The sequence below is a fragment of the Simochromis diagramma genome, unplaced genomic scaffold, assembly GCF_900408965.1.
Source record: "Simochromis diagramma unplaced genomic scaffold, fSimDia1.1 OVJJ01000317.1, whole genome shotgun sequence".
Lineage (NCBI taxonomy): Eukaryota > Metazoa > Chordata > Actinopteri > Cichliformes > Cichlidae > Simochromis > Simochromis diagramma.
This window is the reverse complement of record NW_024386994.1, coordinates 2,941,847-2,965,633: the sequence shown is the minus strand read 5'-3', so window position 1 is coordinate 2,965,633 and position 23,787 is coordinate 2,941,847. Positions and strand designations below refer to the sequence as shown.

The 23,787-nt window shown below is 42.4% G+C and overlaps 2 protein-coding genes and 1 long non-coding RNA gene across 6 annotated transcripts in view; 2 read left to right on the top strand and 1 right to left on the bottom strand.

The window, feature by feature from the left end:
* LOC120739103 (neuroligin-2-like) overlaps window positions 1–23,787 on the bottom strand; it is a 247,508-nt gene that overhangs the window by 3,174 nt on the left and 220,547 nt on the right. For all 4 annotated transcript variants that reach the window (XM_040040765.1, XM_040040768.1, XM_040040766.1 and 1 more), the window contains 2 exons: window positions 12,306–12,491; window positions 7,426–7,691 (listed from right to left, as the gene is read on the bottom strand). In XM_040040765.1, the coding sequence (XP_039896699.1) occupies window positions 7,426–7,691; window positions 12,306–12,491 (452 nt within the window). The remainder of the gene's footprint in view (window positions 1–7,425; window positions 7,692–12,305; window positions 12,492–23,787) is intronic.
* Window positions 1,462–23,275, top strand: LOC120739106. The gene is made up of 3 exons (XR_005697123.1): window positions 1,462–1,478; window positions 7,397–7,398; window positions 22,955–23,275. It is a non-coding gene; the product is annotated as an uncharacterized LOC120739106 (long non-coding RNA).
* On the top strand, window positions 1,945–3,917 carry LOC120739105 (tropomyosin beta chain-like). Its single transcript, XM_040040771.1, has one exon. The coding sequence runs from the start codon at window positions 2,539–2,541 to the stop codon at window positions 3,853–3,855; it is 1,317 nt and encodes a 438-aa protein (XP_039896705.1). The 5' UTR covers window positions 1,945–2,538; the 3' UTR covers window positions 3,856–3,917.

Here is a 23,787-nt window from a genome sequence, read left to right as displayed (position 1 = left end):
CTGAGCGCTCAACACAGACAGCATAGTCAGAAGGAAGAGCGCAGGGCAAGCTAGCGAGACAGAAGTTAAGCTCTCCTTGCAACATGGACCTCCCCCACCCTCATTCAGATCTGCCGTTTGGAATTATTTTGGTTTTCATGTGACGTATGACCCTGAAGGTAAGCGCGTCATGGACTAAAGTAAAACAGTATGTTGGATGTGCCACGCAATGCTCAATTACATGGGTGGGAGCTAGTGTGTTAGCGCAGTTAGCTCGTTAACGTGTTGGCCGTCTAGCCCCATGCACGGGGCTATCAGGGGTAGCTCGTTAACGGAGATTTGCCGTGTTGTGGCGTTAAGGTCATTTTAACGAGGTTAACCTGAAAGCACTAGTGGGAACACAACAAATATGACTGCACATTTACGCCGACATCATCCTAGTGCAAAGACAAAAACAACAAGCATGCATGCTACTAACTTTACCCGAGTCATTTAGACAGCCGTTAGCACATGAAGCATGCATGCTACAAACTTTACCCGAGTCATTTAGACAGCCGTTAGCACATGATTCTCCTTATGGGGACCTGATATGTTTAATATGCTGCTGAGAATATAGCCCAGAAGAAGCGAATAGTATAGCTTTTATTTTGGAAAGAGACATTTCTCTGTAATAAACTCTCTTTTCCAAAGATGAGTGATTCCTCAATCAGATACAGGGCTTGCAAAATCGCTAGCCCGACGTCCTGGGGCTAGCGATTTTTCCAGTCAGGCTACCAAAATCTATCTCTGCCCTGCCCGTCCGGCTATTGTAGGAAGGAAAAATATATGTCAATGCTTTTGCATTCTTTCGGAAATGTAGCTGGGTAATTATGTCATTGGCATCTGTGAGCCACTGTCAATATGTGACATATTGAAATCGCGTTTGAATTTGCGCACCAATTCCTCTGACATTGTCTTATTAATCGTTAGCTTACTACGCAAACATGACAAGTGAAATCTCCCGCAGCAAGCTTAAACATGTGAGAGGTTGATCGCGCAGAGAATCGCTGACCGTTATGTGTGTGTGTGTAAAAGCAGCAGGATTTATATTTTAGTTCTGCTGAGCCAAATAAGACAGGTCAGGGTGAAGAAGTGACAGCCAAAGAAAAGCTTACCACAAAACGGAAAAGTGATGACAAATCAGACTATAAGGCAAAAAGAAAGTGCAGCTTTATGGTTTCATGGACAAAATAATTTCTGTGGCTGCGATATGACGAGCTAAATAACCAGGGCTGCACATAAGTGGTCCGCAGGTGCGCATTCGCTGTCAAAATAAAAAACACGCACAAGGGTTAGGGTTAAATTTAAAAACTGTACTTTTGAGTTAAAATATATATTTATAATTTTAATAAATGACAAATTAAAAAGGCATGAACATTTTTTTTGTATCGAAAAAATATCGAACCGTGACACCAAAGTATCGAACCGAACCGTGAATTTTGTGTATCGTTGCACCCCTAGTAGCTACAGCCACCCTGGGGCGCACTGACAGAGACGAGGCTGCCGGATACTGGCGCCACCAGGCCCTCTGACCACCACCAGTAGGCAACAGGTGAAGTGTCTTGCCGAAGGACACAACGACCGAGACTGTCCAAGCCGGGGCTCGAACCGGCAACCTTCCGATTACAAGGCAAACTCCTAACTCTTGAGCCACGATCGCCCGGTGGGGACATTTCATTTTCCAGCAGGAAGCTCGCCCTCTTTGTTATAGTCTTTAGATCAGGGGTCGGCAACCTGCGGCTCCGGAGCCTCATGCGGCTCTTTAGTCCTTATAGTGCGGCTCTGCGTGGTTTGGGAAAATAAATTAGTATTTAGCTGAAGTGTATTTTATTTATGCCAGTTCTTTTTTTTTTTTACTTGTAGTTCTAAATTGGAAGATTATTGTGATTTTGCAATATACAAATAAAATTATATTTTGTTATTTTTTCATCGCTCAAAATAAGCATCACACTCGTGGAAGCCGGTGTACCCGGCGAAACGCCGTGCATTTATCGAGCCTTTCAACCCCAGATAGGCTCTTTGGGTCTTAAAGGTTGCTGACCCCTGCTTTAGATGAACAGAGTTTTTTAATTAAATACATACTCTTTAATAAATGTTCTCTTTTATAAAAAGTACGATAATTAAATTTTTTTTTATTATACCTCTGTTAGAAAAAAAACTGTCTTGTTTTCTGTCGTCTGTTATGTAATATTAGGGATGTTTGTGACAATTAATTTCTTCATCGGCTGGACTAACCAATAGTCCACAACTAGGAAACACTGAAATTTTAAGTTAAGTTTGAAAACAGTTTAAAAAAAAACACCCCATTCCAAAACGTCTTGTGACAATCTCATTGGCTTAGGGAGTGATGATGTCATAGAACTTCATAGAATCTTAAGTCCTTTGATGTTTTTCCTTAAGTAGGGGTGAGAAACAGCAAGTTTTAGTTCGTTTCAGCAGCATCTGTGTTTGCAGCCTACAAAACGTTCACCACAGAAACATTTGGAAAGCTCTTCAAAGTCATCGTATAGAAACTCCAACATGTTTCCAAGAAAAAAACAACCAATTCAAAAAGATTACGCCGCCTCTCCTTCCTGGCGTGGCCGGCCAATTTCCCCAAGTGGCATCTCATCCTTCCAAAGGGCATTAGAGGAGAGTAGGAAGGAAAACTACCTTCTCCAGAAAAAAATGCAACAAATCGAAGAAGAAAAACGTCAACTGGAGGACAAGTGTAGACGAATGGAAGCCCAAAATAAAGAGCTGGAAGAAAGACAACAGTGCCAGCCGGACATAAACATTATTAATGAGGGCTGGGGAATCAAGTTTGCTCAGGCCCGAGAGCAGATTGTGCACCTCATTAAAGAAAACAGGCAAAAGAGTGCCGAACTAAAAGAAATGACCAACCAGCTCCAAGACAAGAAAACGATGACTGATAAGATACAACGGGATCTCCAATACATGGACCGAAAAAATCGGCTCCTCCAAAGACAGCTCCATGAAGCTGTGGAAGAAAAGAATACATTCCTCCAACAGAAGGAAGAGCAGGACAAAAAGCAACAAGACATGCAGCACAAACTGAAGAGCATGCAGGAAAAATACCGCATGCTGAAAGAAAGCCTGGATGAAACACTGCGCCAAAATAAAGACCTTCTTCAACAGAAAGAGCAACAACAAAAAAGACTGAAAGAAGGAAAACGCATCGTCCAGGACTTTGAGTCTAAAAATCTAAAACTGCAAGAGTTTTGTAATCAGCTGGAGGACAAAGCAACTAAAGTGGAAGAAGAAAGGGACAAACTGGAGAAATGGTGTTTGCAGATGCAGAAAAGGATCGATCAGATAGCGAGAAACAACTCCGAGCTCGTTAAGGGGCGTTTGGTGGAATTCAATAACTTGAAGAGTGAACACACTCAAATGCAGTCACAAAAACAACAAGAAGACAAAATACATGAAGACCTGCAGCTCACGCTCCCAGAAATCAAGAAAAGAAAGAAGCAGTTAGAAGACAAGCACAAAGAGGTCCAACAGAGAAATGCAGACATGCACAAGGACAAGCTGATACAGGAGGCAACATCCAAACAACTCAAAGACAAGCTTGAAGAACAACAAGCAACATTGGAAGAGATGGAACAAAAATGTGAGAAACTTGAAGAAAAACCACTTGCAGAAACCATCGACGAGCTGAGAAATCTCATCGTGGAGAAAAAAGCACTCGTGGAAAAGTGCATGAAAAAAAAGAAAAAATGGTTCCACTTGTTCCAGAGGAGAGACGCTACTGCTTCCTCACCTGATGTAGCCTCGTCTTGCTCCACCTCTGTTAACCCCCCCAACCAGTCCCGGCAGTTGACTGTCCCCTCCTGAGCCTGGTTCTGCCGGAGGTTTCTGCCCGTTTAAAGGCAGTTTTTCCTCCCCACTGTCGCCAAGTGCTTGCTCAGAGGGGATTGTTGGGGTTTTCTCTCCTCTGCCTTTTTTCTTCATTTACTTGTTTAACTTCTTTCATTATTACTTCATTTTACCTTTTTTCTTCATTTACTTGTTTAACTTCTTTCATTATTACTTCATTTTACCTTGTTTCTTCATTTTACCTTGTTTCTTCTTTTACTTGTTTAACTTCTTTCATTATTACTTCATTTTACCTTGTTTCTTCATTTTACCTTGTTTCTTCATTTACTTGTTTAACTTTTTTCATTATTACTTCATTTTACCTTGTTTCTTCATTTACTTGTTTAACTTCTTTCATTATTACTTCATTTTACCTTGTTTCTTCTTTTACTTGTTTAACTTCTTTCATTATTACTTCATTTTACCTTGTTTCTTCATTTACTTGTTTAACTTCTTTCATTATTACTTCATTTTACCTTGTTTCTTCTTTTACTTGTTTAACTTCTTTCATTATTACTTCATTTTACCTTGTTTCTTCATTTTACCTTGTTTCTTCATTTTACCTTGTTTCTTCTTTTACTTGTTTAACTTTTTTCATTATTACTTCATTTCACCTTGTTTCTTCTTTTACTTGTTTAACTTCTTTCATTATTACTTCATTTTACCTTGTTTCTTCATTTTACCTTGTTTCTTCATTTTACCTTGTTTCTTCTTTTACTTGTTTAACTTCTTTCATTATTACTTCATTTTATCTTTTTTCTTCATTTACTTGCTTGTTTAAGTTTTTTTCAACTTATCTAAATAATAAACCAATTAAATTTATCCTTTGAGTATTTTTCATCTCATCTTTACAGAATCTTTCCAAAACATTTTCAAACATTCAGATCTGTCTTTTATTTTCTTCTTGAAACTTCATAATTGGTGAACTAAAAACCCGGAATATGGTTTGAAACATAGTTTCAGCTGAAACTGGCATAACATGCTTGAGTGAGTGAGTGAGTGAGTGAGTGTTTGTGTTTGTGTGTCAGGGTATCACTAGTTAGGTCATCATGTTTAGACTCATTCACTCCAAATTTATTTAGGCCAAATCTTTAAAACCGTATCATTTCATACACATTTTCAATTCACTTCAATCGCACAAATGCAGAAATAATTATTTGCAGTATCTTATTTATTATGAAAATGTCATGCCTGATCATTTGTACCTACACCACCAAAAATGGGGGCAAAAGGGAGGAGATCATGTTTAATCGGTTATAAGAAAAGGTCAGAAATATAAGTGCCAACATGAGCAGTGTCCACAGAAACCTCTGAATCTCAGCTCAAAGCTCAAATAAACCATTTCTACAACCAGCAAACAAAGCAAAGACACCAAACAGTTAAAAGAGCAGTGACATCACCACAAATCTGTGGTCAGGTAATATCCATGTTTTGATTGATGATTTTCTGGAGTTAAATGTGAACCGAAGCATATTTTGGGTGTTATATGCTATTAAAGACTTCAATAAAATAATCTCTAATTAATTAGGTGTGGGAAATAAAAAAATCTAATTTTTCTATGTTTGAGTCACAGTAACTTTTAGTTACAACACTTTCAAGCACATTTAAGAGCCACATCTGAAATTCAAGCACTTTTCAAACCTTGAAAAGACAATATTAAACTTCAAGCATTTTCAAGGATTCGAAGACTGACTCTTAAGGCCATGATCTTCATCATATTGCGTGTTCTGCAGGTCACGGCTTCAGGGCCGATCCTTTAAAAGTCTGCAGTGTCGATTAATGCATAGAGCTGCAAAACTCACACTTCTTCCTCTCACACACAATATGTCACTGTAGTGATTTTCACGTTACTGCTTTCTGCACACCTGTTCTATTTTTTTCACCTTACATAAAACACTTCCCCCGTCTCCAAAATGACTTTCACATTAATGACACTGACTGCATCTGCAATCTCTTCAGAATGTAGCATTTATTTAATCAAATAATAAAACTTTTTAAGAATCTCTTTTGTAATTAAAAATCCTGGTCAACCAGCAGTGGTTAGTTACACTAATAATACACACAAATCAACTTTTTCAGTTTTTCACTTAGAAGATGGTCCAAAATACCATCTGGATGGATGAATAAAGAAGAAGAAGAATTTTTTATTCTTGTCACATGAAAATATTCCAATCAAACTGAGAAGAGAAACCCGCTCTTTGAAAACCTCGACGACTCTCTGTCGGCTTTGAATTATAGGATCACATCTTGCTGCTTTAAGGTTCTGTTCCAGCTTAACATTTTCCAGGTCTGACTACATTTAGCTTATTTGCTACTGTCTCTTGTTGCTTCCTGTTTTATTTTGGTAGCGATTGTTGGAAGAAAACTGCTCTCCCAGTTAGTTTTACTTGTCCCAGTTAGATCACTCTTTGTCTCCATCCGGTTGTGATGACGCGACGAATCCTACTTCCGGGTCTAAAGTAGTCTGCGTTTAATATGGCTTTTGTGTTGTTAACATGTTTAATGTTACGTATTTTCTTCTATTTGATCTCAAAAAGCTCCTAAAACAGTCAGTGATCACTGTTGACCTCCCTCGGCTTTTATTACCGCTAATCATTTATTTAAGCTCAGTTTTTAAAACCTTAGGATGTAACTACAGCCCAGCCCATGCAGCAGTATATGAATGACTAACCTCGTATTGTGGATGGATTATCTCAGTTGTTCTTCTGGCTGAAGTTTGGTCCTTTTACAGCATCCTGCCATGCGATTACATTTGTTCCTGACCACCGACAACACTCACGTTAACTTTTATCGAGTGGAAAAAAAGTTAGCTTGTTTATATTATGCTAACATAGCTGTGTCGCTAGCGGTCACGTAGCACATCATTATATACCAGCTAGCCCAACTTCAGTAACCCTACAAACGTCACTGCTGTTTAGTTTTCTGTCTTCATTTATGCTGGAAGTGATAACAGAGCTGTACGTCTTAATTTGTTTCCAAAACCCCACAGTCAGGACATGCTATATTGTATTTAGATAGAAGCTAGCGAGCTAACTCCCTGCTAACTTCTAACTCCGTTAAATGTCATAAATTCCGTTTTCACGGATGCCTGGATGTTAAACTCATTTGTTACACCTGGTAGAGCAGAACGCTGATCATTTTATTAAAGATGAAAGATTTTAGACAGTTTTTCAACTCTCAGTAATGCCATAGTGATCGTTTGATATATGGACCTGCAGCGGAGTTTAGACCCAGACACGGCTAGTGACGTCAGACTGAACAACCGGATAGTTGTGTCTCATCTTTGCGTGTACTTGTGTTTATACTTTTCTTTAATAAAGTCTTTTTTGTTTGCTTTTTGGGCTTCTGGCGAACACTCATGACAACACAAGAGAAACTTCTCAGTGTGTCTAAAGTATAACACCCTGATCATGTACATCACCAACACTGCAGTTATTTGCTCTGCAGTTATTTTGGTTTCACGTCACGGCTGATCCCAGGAGTTCTCACCACTTTGCTTGGATAATAAAACACAACAGAGATGTGCGGCTGCTGTTATCAGACCCTCACCTGCTGCATGAGAATCTCTGGATCATCAGGAACTACGTCTCCGTCCACAACAGGCCCAAAGGCGATGTGATAGCGGGCCGGCTGGATGTCTTGGTCCACCAGCTCTCTGAAGTTCTTACGCCTCAGGCAGTCAACCAGGTCAGCCGTCTCTGCGTAGGTGCAACCCACCTTCCGGGCCAGGATCTTGGTGTACTTGAGGGGTTGGTAGTTAACGGACCAGCTGGAAATGGCTGTGCCGCTCTGAGCTATGGCCCTGTGGAACAGACCTGAAAGAAGACGTGGGAAAGAAAGACATTTTGGTGAGGTTCAGGGCGGAGGGGGGATGCCTGATGTATAAATCACATAACTTTCTTTCTGCTAGAGAACTTGATTAAAAATACAGTTTAACAATTTTTCGTCATCACGTTTCTTACTAGAGAAAAGCTGGTAGACACAGGATGGGACTACAGACCCAGAGCATCACTGACGGAGCATGCTATGGAGCTTTAGCTCCAAAAAGTGGAGGCAGGACTGGGAAAAAGCTCATCTGAGATGTCAAAAGATCTATTTTTTCCTTTCTTGAGCTGCTTTTCCCCCCTCCAAGCTTCTCTTGGATGTATTTTCCCCCTCTCTGTCTCCCTCTTTCTCTCTCTCTCTCTCCTTTAGTTCTGGCTGTCCTGTGCTGTTTAAACCACTCAAGTGGCTCATTAAGGGGGCCGCCTGGCTCTCTCTCGTTTCCTCCCGGGCTCCCTTTTTTCTTTCTCTCCCTTCTCCTGGGCCGAAGATTGGTCAGTTAATTATTAAGCAGAGCTGCAGAGCCTTCTTTCCCTGGGAAATCAATTATAGTAAGAAGTAGCTTGGAAACAGCTATACCTACATATCTGCACCGAGAGAGGCCGAGAAGGGGAGGAGAGACAGACAGAGAGGGTATATTTTATTCGTCTTCAAAATCAGTTTCTTTGTCGCTCCTTTAGTGCCTCTTGCCTTCGCTGCTTGAAACCTTGCTCTACTTGGCTGCTGCTTTTTTCGTATTTTCCATTTCAAAGCATTTTATTCCCTCTTTCTCCTCTTCAGCATAGTCTCCTGTTTCTCATCCTGTCCTTGTCTCACTCCTCTTAACTGTGGATGGATACTGATTACTGTCCTCTGCCTCCCTCTAACCTTCATATCAGTATCACTAACAACCCCCTCCCTACGTCCTGCTATCCGTCCTGTAAGCCTCTGATGTCAGCCCTGATCTGTGACACTGTGTTGTTGACATGATTGGTGTCCATTAAGTGTGAGGATGACAGACTCCTTACCTGGCACCCTGGTGGAGGGGAGAAGGGGGGGAGGCATGACAGACAGGTGGCGTCTAGTGGACTGATGTAACGCCATTAGATGCTGATGAAGAGGAAGATGACGACGGGGTGATGACAAAGCGCAGGCATGAGGACAGACAGGTGACAGTGAGGGACGGGGTGAGGCTGGTTGTCAGCAACAAGACAAAAGGGGTAAACAGCGGCATTCCTCGGTTTTTAAGGTTGTGCTTTAGATTTTTTTTTTATTTGAGCTCATGTTGGAGCTGGAACGTAATCATTATGGATTAGCATTAATGCTAGAAGCAGAGCAAGTTAGACACTATAATTAGAGACATCTCTGGAGCTCACTCACACAGAGAAAGAAAATGTGAAGAAAAGGTAACATTTTACATTAAAGCACATAAATCTACAACTGACAAGCTGCTTATTAGCATGTTAGCGACAGAATGGCTCCTCATCAGTCACAATGTTTATTAAGCATTAACGTCTAAGTCTGCATATTCTGCAACAGAAGACCATTTAGAGAGTTTCCTCACTAACCTTTTTATTGCTGTTTAATAACTGCTGAGCAACCTGTTAGCCATGGGCACGACTTGACTTTAGAACAGGGAATATGTTCTGAGTTAGCTGTAGTTTTGTGGTCAGTCACCCACATTTACTACATGTTATTAATCTTGCAGGATGGCACCACCACCCTTTAACCCTCTCAAGGCAGGCGTTGCAGATTTGCAACAAGTAAAAGCTAACAACCTGATTACCCCACACACATTTTATGAGTTTTTTTTTTACTCAGAAGTACCACTGCAGGTATTCTTTTGTGCATTAGCAACAAAAACTTAATTTGAGCCTGAGAGGGTTAAAGGGCTGTACACATGGAACTAGTGGTGTCATGGCAACCAGCGACCAATGACTTGTAGTCACAGAAGTACTGAGTACTGAGGTAAACATTCCGCATCCACCAATGAGAACAAAGAATACCTCTGACTAACACATGACAGGGCTGTGAAACATACAATCTTAAAAAGTTAACTATATAAATAAACATGAAAAATGGTATGCTAGCAAACAGACTTTACACATCAAGACTTAAAATCATCAGTCATAGCACTCATACTTTAACTGTTATTTACTGTTGTTATGCAGTAATGACAAGGTTTTTAAAGGATAACTGAACTAATGGTCATGGAGCTGTGGAATATTGCCATGAATTGTAAGCTGTTATTACATCTTTTCATGATAACTAATAAAGAGACCAGAAGCAACTAATAATAATAATAATAATAATAATAATAATAATAATAATAATAATAATGGATTGGATTTATATAGCGCTTTTCAAGGCACCCAAAGCGCTTTACAATTCCATTATTCATTCACTCTCACATTCACACACACACTAATATGAACTTATAATTAAAATGTGTATTTTCATATAAAGTATTCCCATTAATAAAACTAATAATAATAATGAAAGCACGTAAGTTACAATAACCCATTTAATATTAGTCACTTTGCGGGATGTCGGGCTAGTTATTTACCTCTTTTAACTTATGCTAATCACACCATGACTTAGCAACACAAAGAAAATACAAACTTTTCCCTCCAAAGTGTTAAAGAAGTGAAGTTACCAGGCTTTATAGGTTATATTTGTGTATATGCAATCAGACAGGGGTGCTCAACAGGAAAGTCTGGGGGTGGTCTGGGTTAATGTGAAGGGTTAACAGACATCAGCGGTAATTACAGACATTGTGTTAAACAGATACAGTGACACAGCAGCAGCGCACAGATGCTCATTCAAGCTTTGACAACACATTTGTTTTCAAGGCACATCTACGCCGACAGAATGAGTCAAAATTAGAGACAAGTCAGACGTCTGCTTGGTGCTTCAGACACGCACGCACACGCACGCACAGAGCAGTAATTGAAACAGATGCGTGGTTGTGTGAACACACTCTCTAATCTCTCTTGTTCTTCTCACCCACCATTTCTTTCCTGTTTCTGTCCTTTGCAGTTTGTGTGTGCGAGACGGAAAATGAAGAGAGGGGAGACATATTGAGGGAGAGTCCTCGAGCAGCCGAGAGAACAGAGGAGCCACGACTGGAGGAGGACAGCTTCAAGAACAGCATGATCAAAGGCGGCGAGCGCGTGACCGTTTGGCTGCGGATCGTCGGCCACGCTGATCTCAGTTCCGATCAAAGTCGATTGGTCTGTCGGCCTCTGTCTTTTGGCGGTGCGGTGTTAACACTTAGCCCTCGGGGTTTGTTGTTGGTAATGGGGAGCACGAGGTCAGATAGATGTTGGATTTCAGTGGAGAGAGAGACTTCCTGCTGCAGAGCAGTGAAGCGTGGACAGAGGAGTGCACGCCAAAGGCAGGTAATTCAGGGTAATGCTGGAGCTCCCACGCCATTTATCCTCCAAAGAAATGAATAACATAACGTGGATCAAACCTCCGCTCGCACATTAGCTACACGACTGCTTAAATTGTTCAGTTCAAAGGACAAGCAGTGTTTTCCTTTGGGGATAAAGGTGTCAAGTGAACATCACAGGACTTAACTGTTTCTGGGCTGGAAGCTGCCAGCTGTGCTTCTATACGTGACAATCATATTTTACATTAAATAAAACATGGCTCACTAAACAGAGCTGAACTGACTGACTGAGGACAGAAACGTTAGTCATTCAGACAGAATGTATGCAAAGGACAAAAATATATTAGTCGAGAAATGTATGTTAAAGGAGGCATGGTCCTCCCCGTGGTCCGACCCGGTCTCTAGCTGAACCACACATCTTTCCGTAGTCTGACATGCTTCACATTGTGTGACGCAGCAGAGCACCACAGATGTGCAGAGGACACAAACTGCATCAGTTTGCTGTAAATGAATAAAACTGCACAGATAAACAACTCTCCATGTTATTCACTAGTCCAGAGCACAACACCTTCATCCTCTATTTCATTTTTTGTTGCGCCTGGCCTGCACACATCTGGCCACTAAGCAGACTGAAGGTGTGATTTATAGCGACGGATGTTGGTTCATTTAGAGTTTTGTCTCTGTGAAAAGAAATAAATGACAGGAAAAAACTACAAATCTTTAAGCTTATCAGATCCAGCCCAGAGTAAACGAAATATGTGAAACTGATGTTGGTTTTTGAGAGTTTTTTCTTCTTATGGCTCTGTGTGATGTCAGAGACAGCAAAAATCCTTGATGCAGTCATCTCAGGCACACAGCTATGAGCCAAGAAGCTCCGCCCTCCTGCTGTTCACACCTTCTGTTTATAATAAGACGACAATCAGAAGAAAGTTGGTTTAAAGAAAGGGGGATAAGAGCTGAAATGGCTGTTTCAGTCTGAGGATGAACAGAGGAGCTGCACTCTGGTCCTCTATAAGACATCGCTGATCCATTTAAAGCATCTCCGCCAAAGTCTAAGAATGAAATACAGAGCTGGAAATAAGCTAACCTGGCCCTCTTTGATCATTGATTTGACAGGGTGGATCCAAGCTGGTAGCTGGTAGTTAATGTTGGTTTAAATAAGAAAAAGCAGCAAAGGTGGTGAAAAGATATTAAAAAAATATGTGCTGTACGAGGAATAAAACATGACATTTACCCTCAGAGTGATGTGAGAGGATGAGGAGGTTGACACAAGAGGCCCCAGCTCCAGAGCCGAAGATGGTGATCCTCTCCGGGTCTCCGCCAAAGTGGCCTATGTTCTCGTTGAGCCAACGCAGAGCCTGAATCTGGTCCAGCAGGCCATAGTTCCCCTTAGCAGACTGATCTCCGGTGCTCAGGAAGCCTTATGTGTGGGACACAAAGATGGAGGGAGGAGAAAGGTGAGGGAGTGTTTTCAGAAGAGGAGGGGGGAGGATGGAGGGGGATGAAGAGAGAACAAGACAAGATGTTATTGGGAAGTGTAGCTTTAATATTTAGCATCTGTCAGGAAAGTGATTCCCACTTTGGCCTGTAGCTCCACTTCTGGGAGGGAACTGCAAGAGTGTAGAGAACGAGAGCGCTCGAGTGTGCAGCACCATCAGTCATCAACAAGGAGTCACAGCCGGTGCACAGAGACAACAAAGGGAGTGGCACAAGCAAGTGCTTTTTCAGCCCCTCTCTTAATGACGTTTTCTCTCTCTAATGTCATTGAGCAGCAACTTCTGAACAGACCTACTCAGAGTACGACAGCCGTGTGTCTGAGGAACGTAGGAGGCCCTGACCTGAATCGTACAAATAACCAGATCAAATATCATCTCACATGATACGAAATAGAAAGAAGACCAAACAGAAACATTTACCTTCACAGGCAGAAGATTGTAGGACAGAAAAAAAAAGCGACACAGGTGCCACAGAAAAATGCATGAATATTCAAGTTCAATTAAAGTACCCCAGCAACTCAAAACACATGCTGTGTGTATCCCATCACACCCATGAAGACTCTGAAATGAGCAAATGTCTCAAAGGGAGCGATCTGAATTAACTGAGAATGTGGTCTGATTGGAAAAGCCAAAGCCTCACAGTTCCTTACATGCATCCTCTCATGAGCTGTGCAGGGGCCTAATTTGCATACATAATGTGAACTATACATACCCCGGACACCTCCACTCTATGCATGCAGCACTGTTAGCGCATTAATTATTCATTCGGCGCTTTGTCTGATATAATTGAGTTTAATTTCTTCATTGTACCTCATAATGACACAGAATGCTGTTTTTAAATCAAATTCCCCCCGCGGAACGATAAAGCAGCCGACGCTTCCCGAAGTTTCCCCGTAAGACGACCGTCCCGTTTATCAGAGCAGCCGAATAATACCTCGCCCTTTATGACGTTCGCCGACATTTGCCTCTCACGATTACTGGTAAGTATCTTCGATTGTTCCACCAAAGACCCTAAATCTTTCCTATTTGAGTACCCATTAACCGGCAGCCCCTGAGATCCTAACGGGACTTCTAATTAAAGCTTTATTAAAGACAGGTGCACTGGAAAGGTCATCAATTAAGCTGCTACAGTGGAAGCTGAACACTTGTATGCTGGTAGCTGCTCTGATCAGCTCTAACACAAACATACAGTACGTTATCTGCTATGGGTGTCTCAGTAGTGTTATCAAGATAAACGGGAATTTGGGAGCCAGCACACCAACATAAACATTTCTTAATTTATTACACAATTAATCTGTTCAGCGCTGGTTACACTGTGAAACAGCTAGGCCCGACTGTATTTATGGGGTCTAATGATCTGTCTGTGGAGGAAGAATAAAGGAAGGAAAATCTAAATAAAGACAAATAACTCAAGCCAAATTAAAAACTAAAAAATACAACCAAGAACTGTATATATTATGTTATAATTGAACAGGAATTATTAGGTATATAAGTGAGAGGGGGAAAAGGGGGACTTATTAAGGGCTTACACGTGAGGATGTGCTGCCACCTTGTGGTAAAAACAAGAAAGACCACCTGCATTTTCTCCAAATATCCCTCACATACTACAGAAACACATGCTTGATATTATGGCATGAATATGTAGTGGCTATAACTGAGAAATCACAGAGAAACCTGATGATAATTATTAAACACAAGAACATCCAAAGAATTACAGTAAAAAGAAGACAAGTTATTGGAATTTACTCTCATATTCGTGTAACTACACACCAGTGAACCTGCTGCACCTACATGAACGCATTAAAACTGGATAATCAAACTTCTTTCCATAAACCCTGAAGCCCCCACACTGGCGGAGCTGCTGCTGAGGAGGGAGGGCGTTTACTGCTCCGAGAAAGGTGGTGAGCTCATTACTGGCCACATGAATCCAGCTCATGGAGAGATGAGGAATATGAAGTTTGTTGCAGGGCGGGGGAGGGGAGGGGGGGTGTTACCTGATCACCTTTTGTGCATGAATATTTCATTTTAATTGCACTGCACCACAAACGAGCTGTCGATGCTGCACAGAGTTTACGGCAGTAACCAAACTAATTACGTCAAGTACATAATGAATCAATATTTTCCTACTTTCTCTTTCGTTTTTACAGTTCACCTTTACGATCCATAAAACAAAACAGATCAAAGTGCGTCTCGAGAAGCATCTCATTCCATTACGGCTTTTGTGCTGCTCTTAAAACACCACAAACACTCTCAAATAAGCAGCATGTTTGGGTGCGTCAATTAAGCCGAGCACAAACAAGAGGCAAATAAGCTGCCTAATGCCCTACTGTAATCACCATGATATATTAAACATAACCAATTATGCTAATGAGGTCATTAATTTGGCTAATTACTGCAATGCATAGCAATATTTCTGTGTCAGCACAGTTTCTTGGACAAAGAAGAAAAAGAGAAAGCTCTGGCAGCAAAGTCCAAAGGTGGGAAATAATCATTATTGTGCAGCTTCTTGAAGCATCTATTATCACAGTGGCTGTGCCGGTGGAGCAGCAAAACAGAGAAGTGGGCCACACAGAGCCAGGAGACACCCCAGATCCTCGTGTTATCTTTCATAACAGCCGAAGCCGCCGTCTTCTCTGCACCTCCACGCTGCGTCCATCTGACAGAGAGACAGTGCACAACAGCAGGCCACTTCACCCGTCCTCCCCCCCACCTACCCCCGTCTGCTCTAATCTGATAAAAGGCTTGAGGAAAAAAAAAAAAGAAATCGAGGAGCTGGTGAAAACGCAGCAATGCAAGATGAAAGGCGCGGCGCCGCATGAATAGCCTTTAAAATGGCTGTGGTAACGAACAGTGGTGGTGGTGGTGGGGGGGGCGATGAGGGAGGGGTAGAGCGAGGCAGAGATGAGAGTAAAGGAAAAGGCGAGGAGGATAGTGGGTGTTCTGTGAGCCCCGGATAGAGGCACAGTGTTTCATCTGCCTCAGAGACACCAGGGGTTGGTTCACATACACACACACACACACGTACACAGAGGGACACTGATCAAAGGCTGACGCCACAGAAAAGACTGCCTCCTTTTCTCTTTATCTCTCTCTCCTCTCCCAAAAACACAGGCCGCACACAACACACACATGTAAGCGCGCAAAGACACGGGGATCAAGCGAGTACGTACTGTAAGCACCCCTCCGAAACGCTCCACAGACTCCAAAGTGTGCACGCACCTCTTCGGGAATTGTGAGCACATGCACGGCAAACTGTGGTGCATCTATCCTGCACAAGTTTGTTGTTTGTGCGCAGCTATTTCTGTCATTATGATCTGTGCGTACAGGTGACAAACAGCACTCCTCACAAACTACGTGCCGCACAAAGCCAATGTTAGAGGGTGACACGGGTGCCAGGCAGCAGAGTAATTATCGTTCATCAGGTGTGTGTGTGCGTGTGTGTGTCGCTCAGAGAAATGAACAGATGTGGTGGCTCGAAGCATCTGAATAATGTATAGGACACACAATTTCAATATGTGGCCGCGCACACCCACACACGCGCACCGCTGCCTGCTTCTTTCCGAGGTGATGAAAGCCACCTGTGTGCTGGATAGACTGCACATCCCCAAACTGTTTCTAAGTGCATAATTCCAATTACAGCACCCCATATTTTATGCCACCATCGCCGAAGCTGGAGCGCGCGATCATCCCGCCGCCACGTTAAACGTTTTGCGATTTTTCAAAGGGTCACGCTGAGTGATGCAAGGAGAGGAGGAACGATTTGGAAGCAGGAGAAAAGGGGAAATGAGAGCGATTCCCCTCATTTTCTTCGACAGGCTTAAAAAGGAGCTCTTTTTTTTTTAATCCTCCCACAAACACCACTTTGGCTTAGACACAGCGATTGGCTAAGGGTGATTCGCTCCGCTCTTCTCTCTACTTCCCTTTTGTGCTGGCTCTCTATCTAAAGTTGTTATTGCTATTGCCAGCCTGTGACAACCAAATTATCTGTGAAATTATTCAGATTTTATGCCCTCTTACTGGGCAGGACCCCTGTATATGTGAGTGTGTGTGTGCTGGGATGTGTTTGATGCCAGTCCTTTCCTGAGCAGAACAACACACCAAATGAGAGGGTTACCTGCTTAACATTAGAAGCAGGGAGTTCAATTCGCGGCCTTCCTAACGCTTTATTTTGTATTTATCCTCTCCTTCTTATCGCCCAAATCCTCCTTTTCTGTAACAGTCACATTTGATTGTTGAGAAAACAAACAGCGGCGTGTTAATGGTGATGTAAAATAAAACAGCGGCCTCTCGTTTTTAAGTTATAAAGCTTTGAATCAATCAAACCCTATTTTGTCACGCTGCCAATCAATGCTACTATATTCAGTAATTACCTCTCTGCCGGAGTCTGCGGTTTCTGGGCTGGAGTCGAAAAACCACTGATGCATGAGGGCTCACAAAAATCACTGTATGCATGGATCGATCGGGCCCAGCATTACACCCGTCTGATACCGTGTAGGTCCATCAACACAGCTCTGATTCAACAGGGCGAAAAACGGGACCTGTGGGGGTCTCCGGTGATGTCGGGCACGAGGGGAAAAGCAGCTGATCCTGATGCTTCCCAGCAGAACATCACATCGTTATCATTCATTTTAACTCTTCATCTCTTAACAAAAATCCACGCAGAAGGACACTAGTGGCTGTGAGGTGACCCAAGACGGAAAGTCAATGAAATTCAGCAACTTGTAGCAATAACGGGTAAAATAACTGCAGCCATGTGAAGTGGGGAGATTTATATCAACCTATTTTACCAGCAGGAATGAAAGCCATCATTGCTTGACATATGACAGGATATATCAGGGGGTTACCAAAGTAGTGTGTGAAAAACTTTACATGTTAACAGGTTTTAGTTGTTTCAGTTGCTGATTGGTTTATGATCCGGCTTTACTGATAGTTTACTGTCACTGGCATCGGCCTCAGTGTGGAACCTTTTAACACAGATCTGTACTGAGTTACTGCTATCGCTGCTAAACCGCCCCCTGAAATCATTCAGCAAACATGGGGTAACTTTTAACATGGTGCTGAAACAGGAAGTGGAATTTATTTGTTAGCAGAGAGCTAGATTTACTGAGTGGGTCAGATTAGCGTGGCACTGCAGTAACCAAGAAAAAAAGAAAAAAAGCTGATGGGTGATACTAAAAACACCAATCTGTGAACACAGAAGCAGCAGGTTCATTTCAATAATGATCAACACAAAGAACCGAGAGCAGTACAAATTAGCGAGTTGCAAACGAGCAGACGCAACGAGGTAGAGCTCTATTAACAACAAGCACCGATTGTTATTTGTAATCTCACAGCACATAATAAAGAGCAAGAGCAGGTTTTTGTCATGAGGACAGGCAGCGGGAGAAAAATGCACATGTTTGGATGCAGGAATGAAGTTTTCCATCAGAAGCTAATAGGGAGCAGGCAGGGTCGGAGATGGTTCTTCAGTCTGTGTCTAACAGCTGATGGATGTCCAGTAGAGCACAAAATATTACATGCAGTGCAGACATGTGAACATCACACTCATCTGGTCGCAGCGGATGGCCCCGCCCCTCCCTGAGCCTGGTTCTGCTGGAGGCTTCTTCCTGTTTTTCTTTCCCACTGTTGCCAAGAGCTTGCTCATAGGGGATCATCTGATTGTTGGGGTTTCGTAGTGGCTTGAGTTGACTGCTTTGGTAATTTTTTCAATAAAACTGAATTGACTTTCTGTGTGGTACTGCAGGAAACTCCTATTAGCCTAACCAACCTTCACTCATATTAACGGCTGTATTCTGACAGACATTTTAATAGAAAATATGTGAAGGACAGTGAGTGAAATGCTGATTTGTGATGCTGAAGAACTGTACACCCTCATTTCACAGCATCTCACCTGTCATTCCAAATAAATGAATTCTCCTAGTGGCGACTGCGCAGCCGTATGAAGCTCAGGTAAGAGGTAAGAACAATAACGTGCACACATGCTGTTACCTCAAGTAATCATAGGTGTCAGCAAATAAACCAGGACATTTTTTTTTTCAAGAATCCAACTTTCCGTGTTTCGTATTTGAATCATTAATAGTTGAATATGCATCACCTTTTTTGCACTCTGTCTCTCTCCTCGTGGACGCTCCTGCATTCACTCTTATGTCATTCATTCTTTCATCTGCCGCGTCCCTTGTGGTTCTGACTCTTTTCCTTTCAGGGTTGGGTTTGGAGCTGGAGCTGCTAGCATCTGAAGTCCTGACACTGGTGAGAGAGAAACCAGGCCAGCTCCCAGCAGAGCACGACCATATGCACACAAGCGTTTCTCGTAGCCTTCAATCTGCCCATGCGGGCTTCTGTGTGTGTGTGTTTGTGTATGTGTATGTTAAGCATGAAGGGGTGTGATTGCTCTTGTTTTTGTCACAGGCCAGTCCAAGTGTGTCAGAGGGATACAGACGAACACACACACGTGCACACACACACACACACTCGGTCATACTCTGAGGGAGGATGGCAGCAAAGGAGAAGTGGCTGACAGAGACAGAATGAGTCACAAAGGGACAAACACAGTGAGAGGAAGTGAGATGATAGATTGCCAGGTGTGTGTGTGTGTGTGTCCACAGGGATGAGAGAAAGACCAGTATCTATTTCACTCTTCTTCTTTAACAAGAGTCTTTATAGAGTGGAGGTGTGCGTCTATTGATCAGGTTTTGTTGCCCTGTGAACACTTTTAGAGCCCTGAGGAACAATAGCTCATCCTCCTCATCACACACTCCCATCATGAGCTCCCTCCGTGTTGTGTGTGTGCGCCTCCTTGTCTCCTTTTCTTTGTGTTTCTACATCTCTTCTTCAGCTGAATTCTTTCGCCCCATTCCTGTTTATCTTTCATTCAGCTCCTTCGGGTGTGTCCGTCCCCGGGGTCTTCCAACCAGTCGGAGGGTAATGGCGGGTGAAATAGGGGTGCCGTGGGCCAGATCGGACACGATGTATAGTATAGTCCAAGCTGTGTGCATTGCACTAGCAGCTGCAGTAAGTGTTTTTAGTCACCGGCACGGCTGGCACAAGAAAACAACACACTGAGTTTCTTTATTCGCTCATTTGCCGACCCGTTCACAGGATGCGACGTTAGAGTCGATTAGTGTGTTCCATCCAGAAAATGCAATAATTGTTGGCTTGAAAAGGATTAAAGCTGTGTAGAAATGTTCCAGGTATTTAAAAGCAGTGAAATTGTGCCTAATGAATCAATGGTTGACCTTAACATGTCTAATTGTTTTCATGCTGAACTTTAAAATCGTTAAAAGGCAGAATAAAGAATTACAAGTGTCAAACTGAAGCAGCAGAGGATGAGATATCCATATGGCGCGTCCACACTGGAAGCCAGTCGCTGGTTCGCACATCGCTTTGAAGCTGATGTCATTCCAAATAAATGAATTCTCTGGTTGCCGTGGACATTCCAGGCTCCAGTTTCCTAGGTGACTCTTTAATGTATCTACTACTAGGTCATGTGTCAATCAGCACCAGTCTTCAGTGTCACTTCAGTTGCTCGGCTGGAAGACATTTTTTAAAATCTTGGATCCCGCATGTTTCCGGCTGCCAGCCGTTATCTTATTTGCTTGAAGTTTTGGAATGTCGCTCACTTTCTCTGGTCTCTTCCAGTGCGGATGCAGATTTAGTTTACAGAATTGTAAAGTTCCTCGCCTCCTTCAAGGTCATCATCGTGGGCAGAGATGCAAATGCTTGCAGCATACCTGCTACTTTTAGCATGCTATGAATCTCATTGTGATGAATTGGGCTGGTTCATCTCTCACCTGCTATCTGCAAAAGTCTGATGTAGTTACACTGCAAGGTGCATGTGAGCAAGTGATTAGATCTAAAAACAGTAAAGACTGAGAGCTGCACAAGGAGACAAAGCTGAAGGGAAAATTCAGATCTGCCACAACTTTTTTATTTTTTGCATAAAGCTTTGGTGTTTCTACCTTCAATAGCTTAAGAACCTGTAATTCTTCCTGAGAGCATCTTTTATTAGCTCCTCGTTGCCTGGTAAATGCCAAAGTGTACCAACTTCATGCCCCCAGTGGGCACAGCAGGCGAAACAGTTAAAACTGTGCAAGCTACATATTAAACCTGACATAACCCCGAAGACATCGCTGGAGATCATTCTCTCCACTTTTAGCAAGTTCCTCCAAACCCTTTCTACAACTATTCCTGCAGACTTGAAGTGTTTAAAACATTTAAGGGCAAATAAAAAAGGCAACACAAAGTGCCAAAACTCAGCTCCACAGAACTAGCGTCTGGGTCCAGCCGTGGAATAAACCACTTATACAGCACTCCTGTGTCGAGACGCAGGGAAAAAGGAGCGAGACGAGAAAAGTGGGGAAATGAGGGGAGGAAAAACAAGAGCTAATGAATCCCCGAACTGGTGTCCGCGCCTGCTCCAGCAGCAGCAGCAGCAGCTGTGCGGTGGTTAGATTTACCGAGCAAAACAAACAAACAGCAAAAATAAATGGGTAAACACTCCTTGTGGGTCTGCGGGGGTCTTCGAACGCGTGTCTCTCGGAGTATCCGACTGTACTTATTTGTATGTTTATCTGCATATTTATCTGTGTCTGTTTGTGTGCGTGCGTTTATCTAATCACAATTTCACAATTTCACCCTCTTAGGCTGCAAGTGGAATGAATGGATGTGAATCTGTGGAGCTAAAAGTAAACCCCTGCTATTCCACTACACGCTGGCAAAGTTGTGAAATACTTCAAATGGATCCCATGCTGGGTTTGGCCTACATACTGTAACTCCACTACACTGCACTGCATATAGCCAATGTGCTACAATTTAGCTGAGCTCGGGTTTTGTTTAGCTGCAACCGTTGCCACTTTTTGGAGTCTTGTTAATCAGACCATGTGCCGCGGCGTAGCACAAACGTCCCCTAACTATGTAACAAAAAGCAAAAGAAAAAAGGCGATGACACAGACGGGCTCTGTTCTCGTTAACCAGCCTCCTTTGTGCAGCGTCCATAAATCAATCTGTTATTTACTATTGTGGAAGAAGTTCTTTCTGTGTTATGATGCATCACTAAATTGGGCTGAGAGCGAACAGATAGTCCTACAATTTTCACCTCAATGCATGTCAATGAAAAGGGACCGCTCCATATCTGCTCCTTTTGAAAATGTGTTTGAAATCATTATTCAGCTGCTACCCTCCATCTCAACTCAAAGAGCCGGCCTCGCTGGGGGAGTGTCAGTGTTAATATGCTCCTCTGCTGCAACCGCTTAAACCAAACCTCTCCAAGACTCACTCTGAGCTAACCAGTATATCGTACGTCTGATTCTCCCTCCCTCGCACACACACCTGTACGCATTTGTTTTTACACGACCATCCCACCCTTTTAAAGCACAACAACTCTGAGATGTCTGATGCTTTCCACTTCCGCGGTGTTGTAATTAAAATATGCAAATGGCATCATAAAATGTGTTTCACTCTAATGACTCAATGGCAGTCGTGCCCGATGCCTTCGGCTCTGAAAGGTTACCGTCAGATAAGACTGCTTCACATCAAAAGTGAGGCTGACACGAGCCCGCGTGTTTGAGAGACAAAGGGAATTCTGGGCTTTATCTCCAGCTCATAAAGAAACTAATCTGACTTCTGCCTCTGAAGTTTGCGGAAGACAGCTTCTCAAATCCCCCTCGTATTGCTCATCCTCGACGCAAACACTTCTGCACGTGCGCACACACAAACACACACAAGCTTTCAATTACTTTGACCTTCTATGTATTTTTGAGTAAACAACTTAGATAAATAATGTTTTGGAAAAATGCTGCACTGCCAGCTCCCACGCAATTTGGTTGTGTGTCTAGGTTCACACACACAGACAATATTTTGACACAGTCATAGGGCTTAAACCCGAGAAAATTTGTGTGACTAACACATGTTTGGCTGTGTGTGTGGGGAGGTCCTCCCCCAGGAAATATGTCAAACACGTAATATTCTGCATTCTTCTGTTTTATGTACAAATTCATTAATTTACGTCAGGAACACATTATTATTTGTTCATATCATAAGAAATATTGTTCACTCGGCTGCTGTAACAATGTGAATTTCCCAACTCTGAGACTAATAAAGGCTACCTCATCTTATTTTATCAATAATGAATATTCAGTGTTGTTATAATTTATGTTACTTTGTTATTTGTTTGTGCAACTGAAATAATGACTTCCTGAATAATGTACTCTATGATGTATGGGGATGCTGGCGCGTATAGACTCACTGTTCAGAGCACTGTCTCCAGCTACAGTGTAAATAAAGGTTTTTTTTAAGTAGGCATACTGCAGGGGTGTCCAGCTCCAGGCCTCAAGGGCCGGTGTCCTGCAGGTTTTAGATCTCACCCTGGGTCAACATGCCAAAACTAAAGTATTAGTTCATTAGCAGGTCTCTGGAGAACTTCAAGATATGTTGAGGAGGTAATTTAGCCATTTAAATCAGCTGTGTTGGATCAAGGACACATAAAACCTGCAGCACACCGGCCCTCGAGGCCTGGAGTTGGATATGAAATTTAGCGTGTATAATTATATACACTGTTGCATGTCAGTAAAAACAAATAAGAATATTTCCCACTGATATATATACTGAAATAAAAAAATTCCATATTTCAACATCTTTCAGCAGATCAACAGATCAGAGTTCATTTGATGTTTGGTATTCTTAGAATTATCAACGATTATGAACAACAACTGTGAATCTTTATGCTCTGCTCACATTATTTCCATAAACTCCAGAAGAGGTTTGGAAAACTAATTACACTAATGTAAAATTAGTTATACCCCTTTGGAAACAAAAATTACACTCGCTTTGTTAGGTACACTTTAATGCCAGGTTGGACACCATTTTTCCTTCAGCACTGTCGTCATTCTTCACGGCATTAATTCAACAACATGCTGGAAACATTGGTCACAGATTTGAACATTTATTATGTTCAAGAAACCAGTTAGAGATGACCTGAGCTTTGAGACATGGAGTGTTAACCTGCTGGAACTGTGGTCATAAAGGGATGTACATGTTCAGCAACAACACACAGGTAGGCTGTGGCACTGAAACAAAGTTCAGTTGCTTCTAAGCGGTTCAAAGTGTGCCACACCATTACACCACCAGCATCCTGAATCGCTCACGAGGCAGGATGGGTCCATGCTTTTATCTTGTTTATGCCAAAACCCTACCATCAGAATGTTCCAGCACAAACGGAGGCTA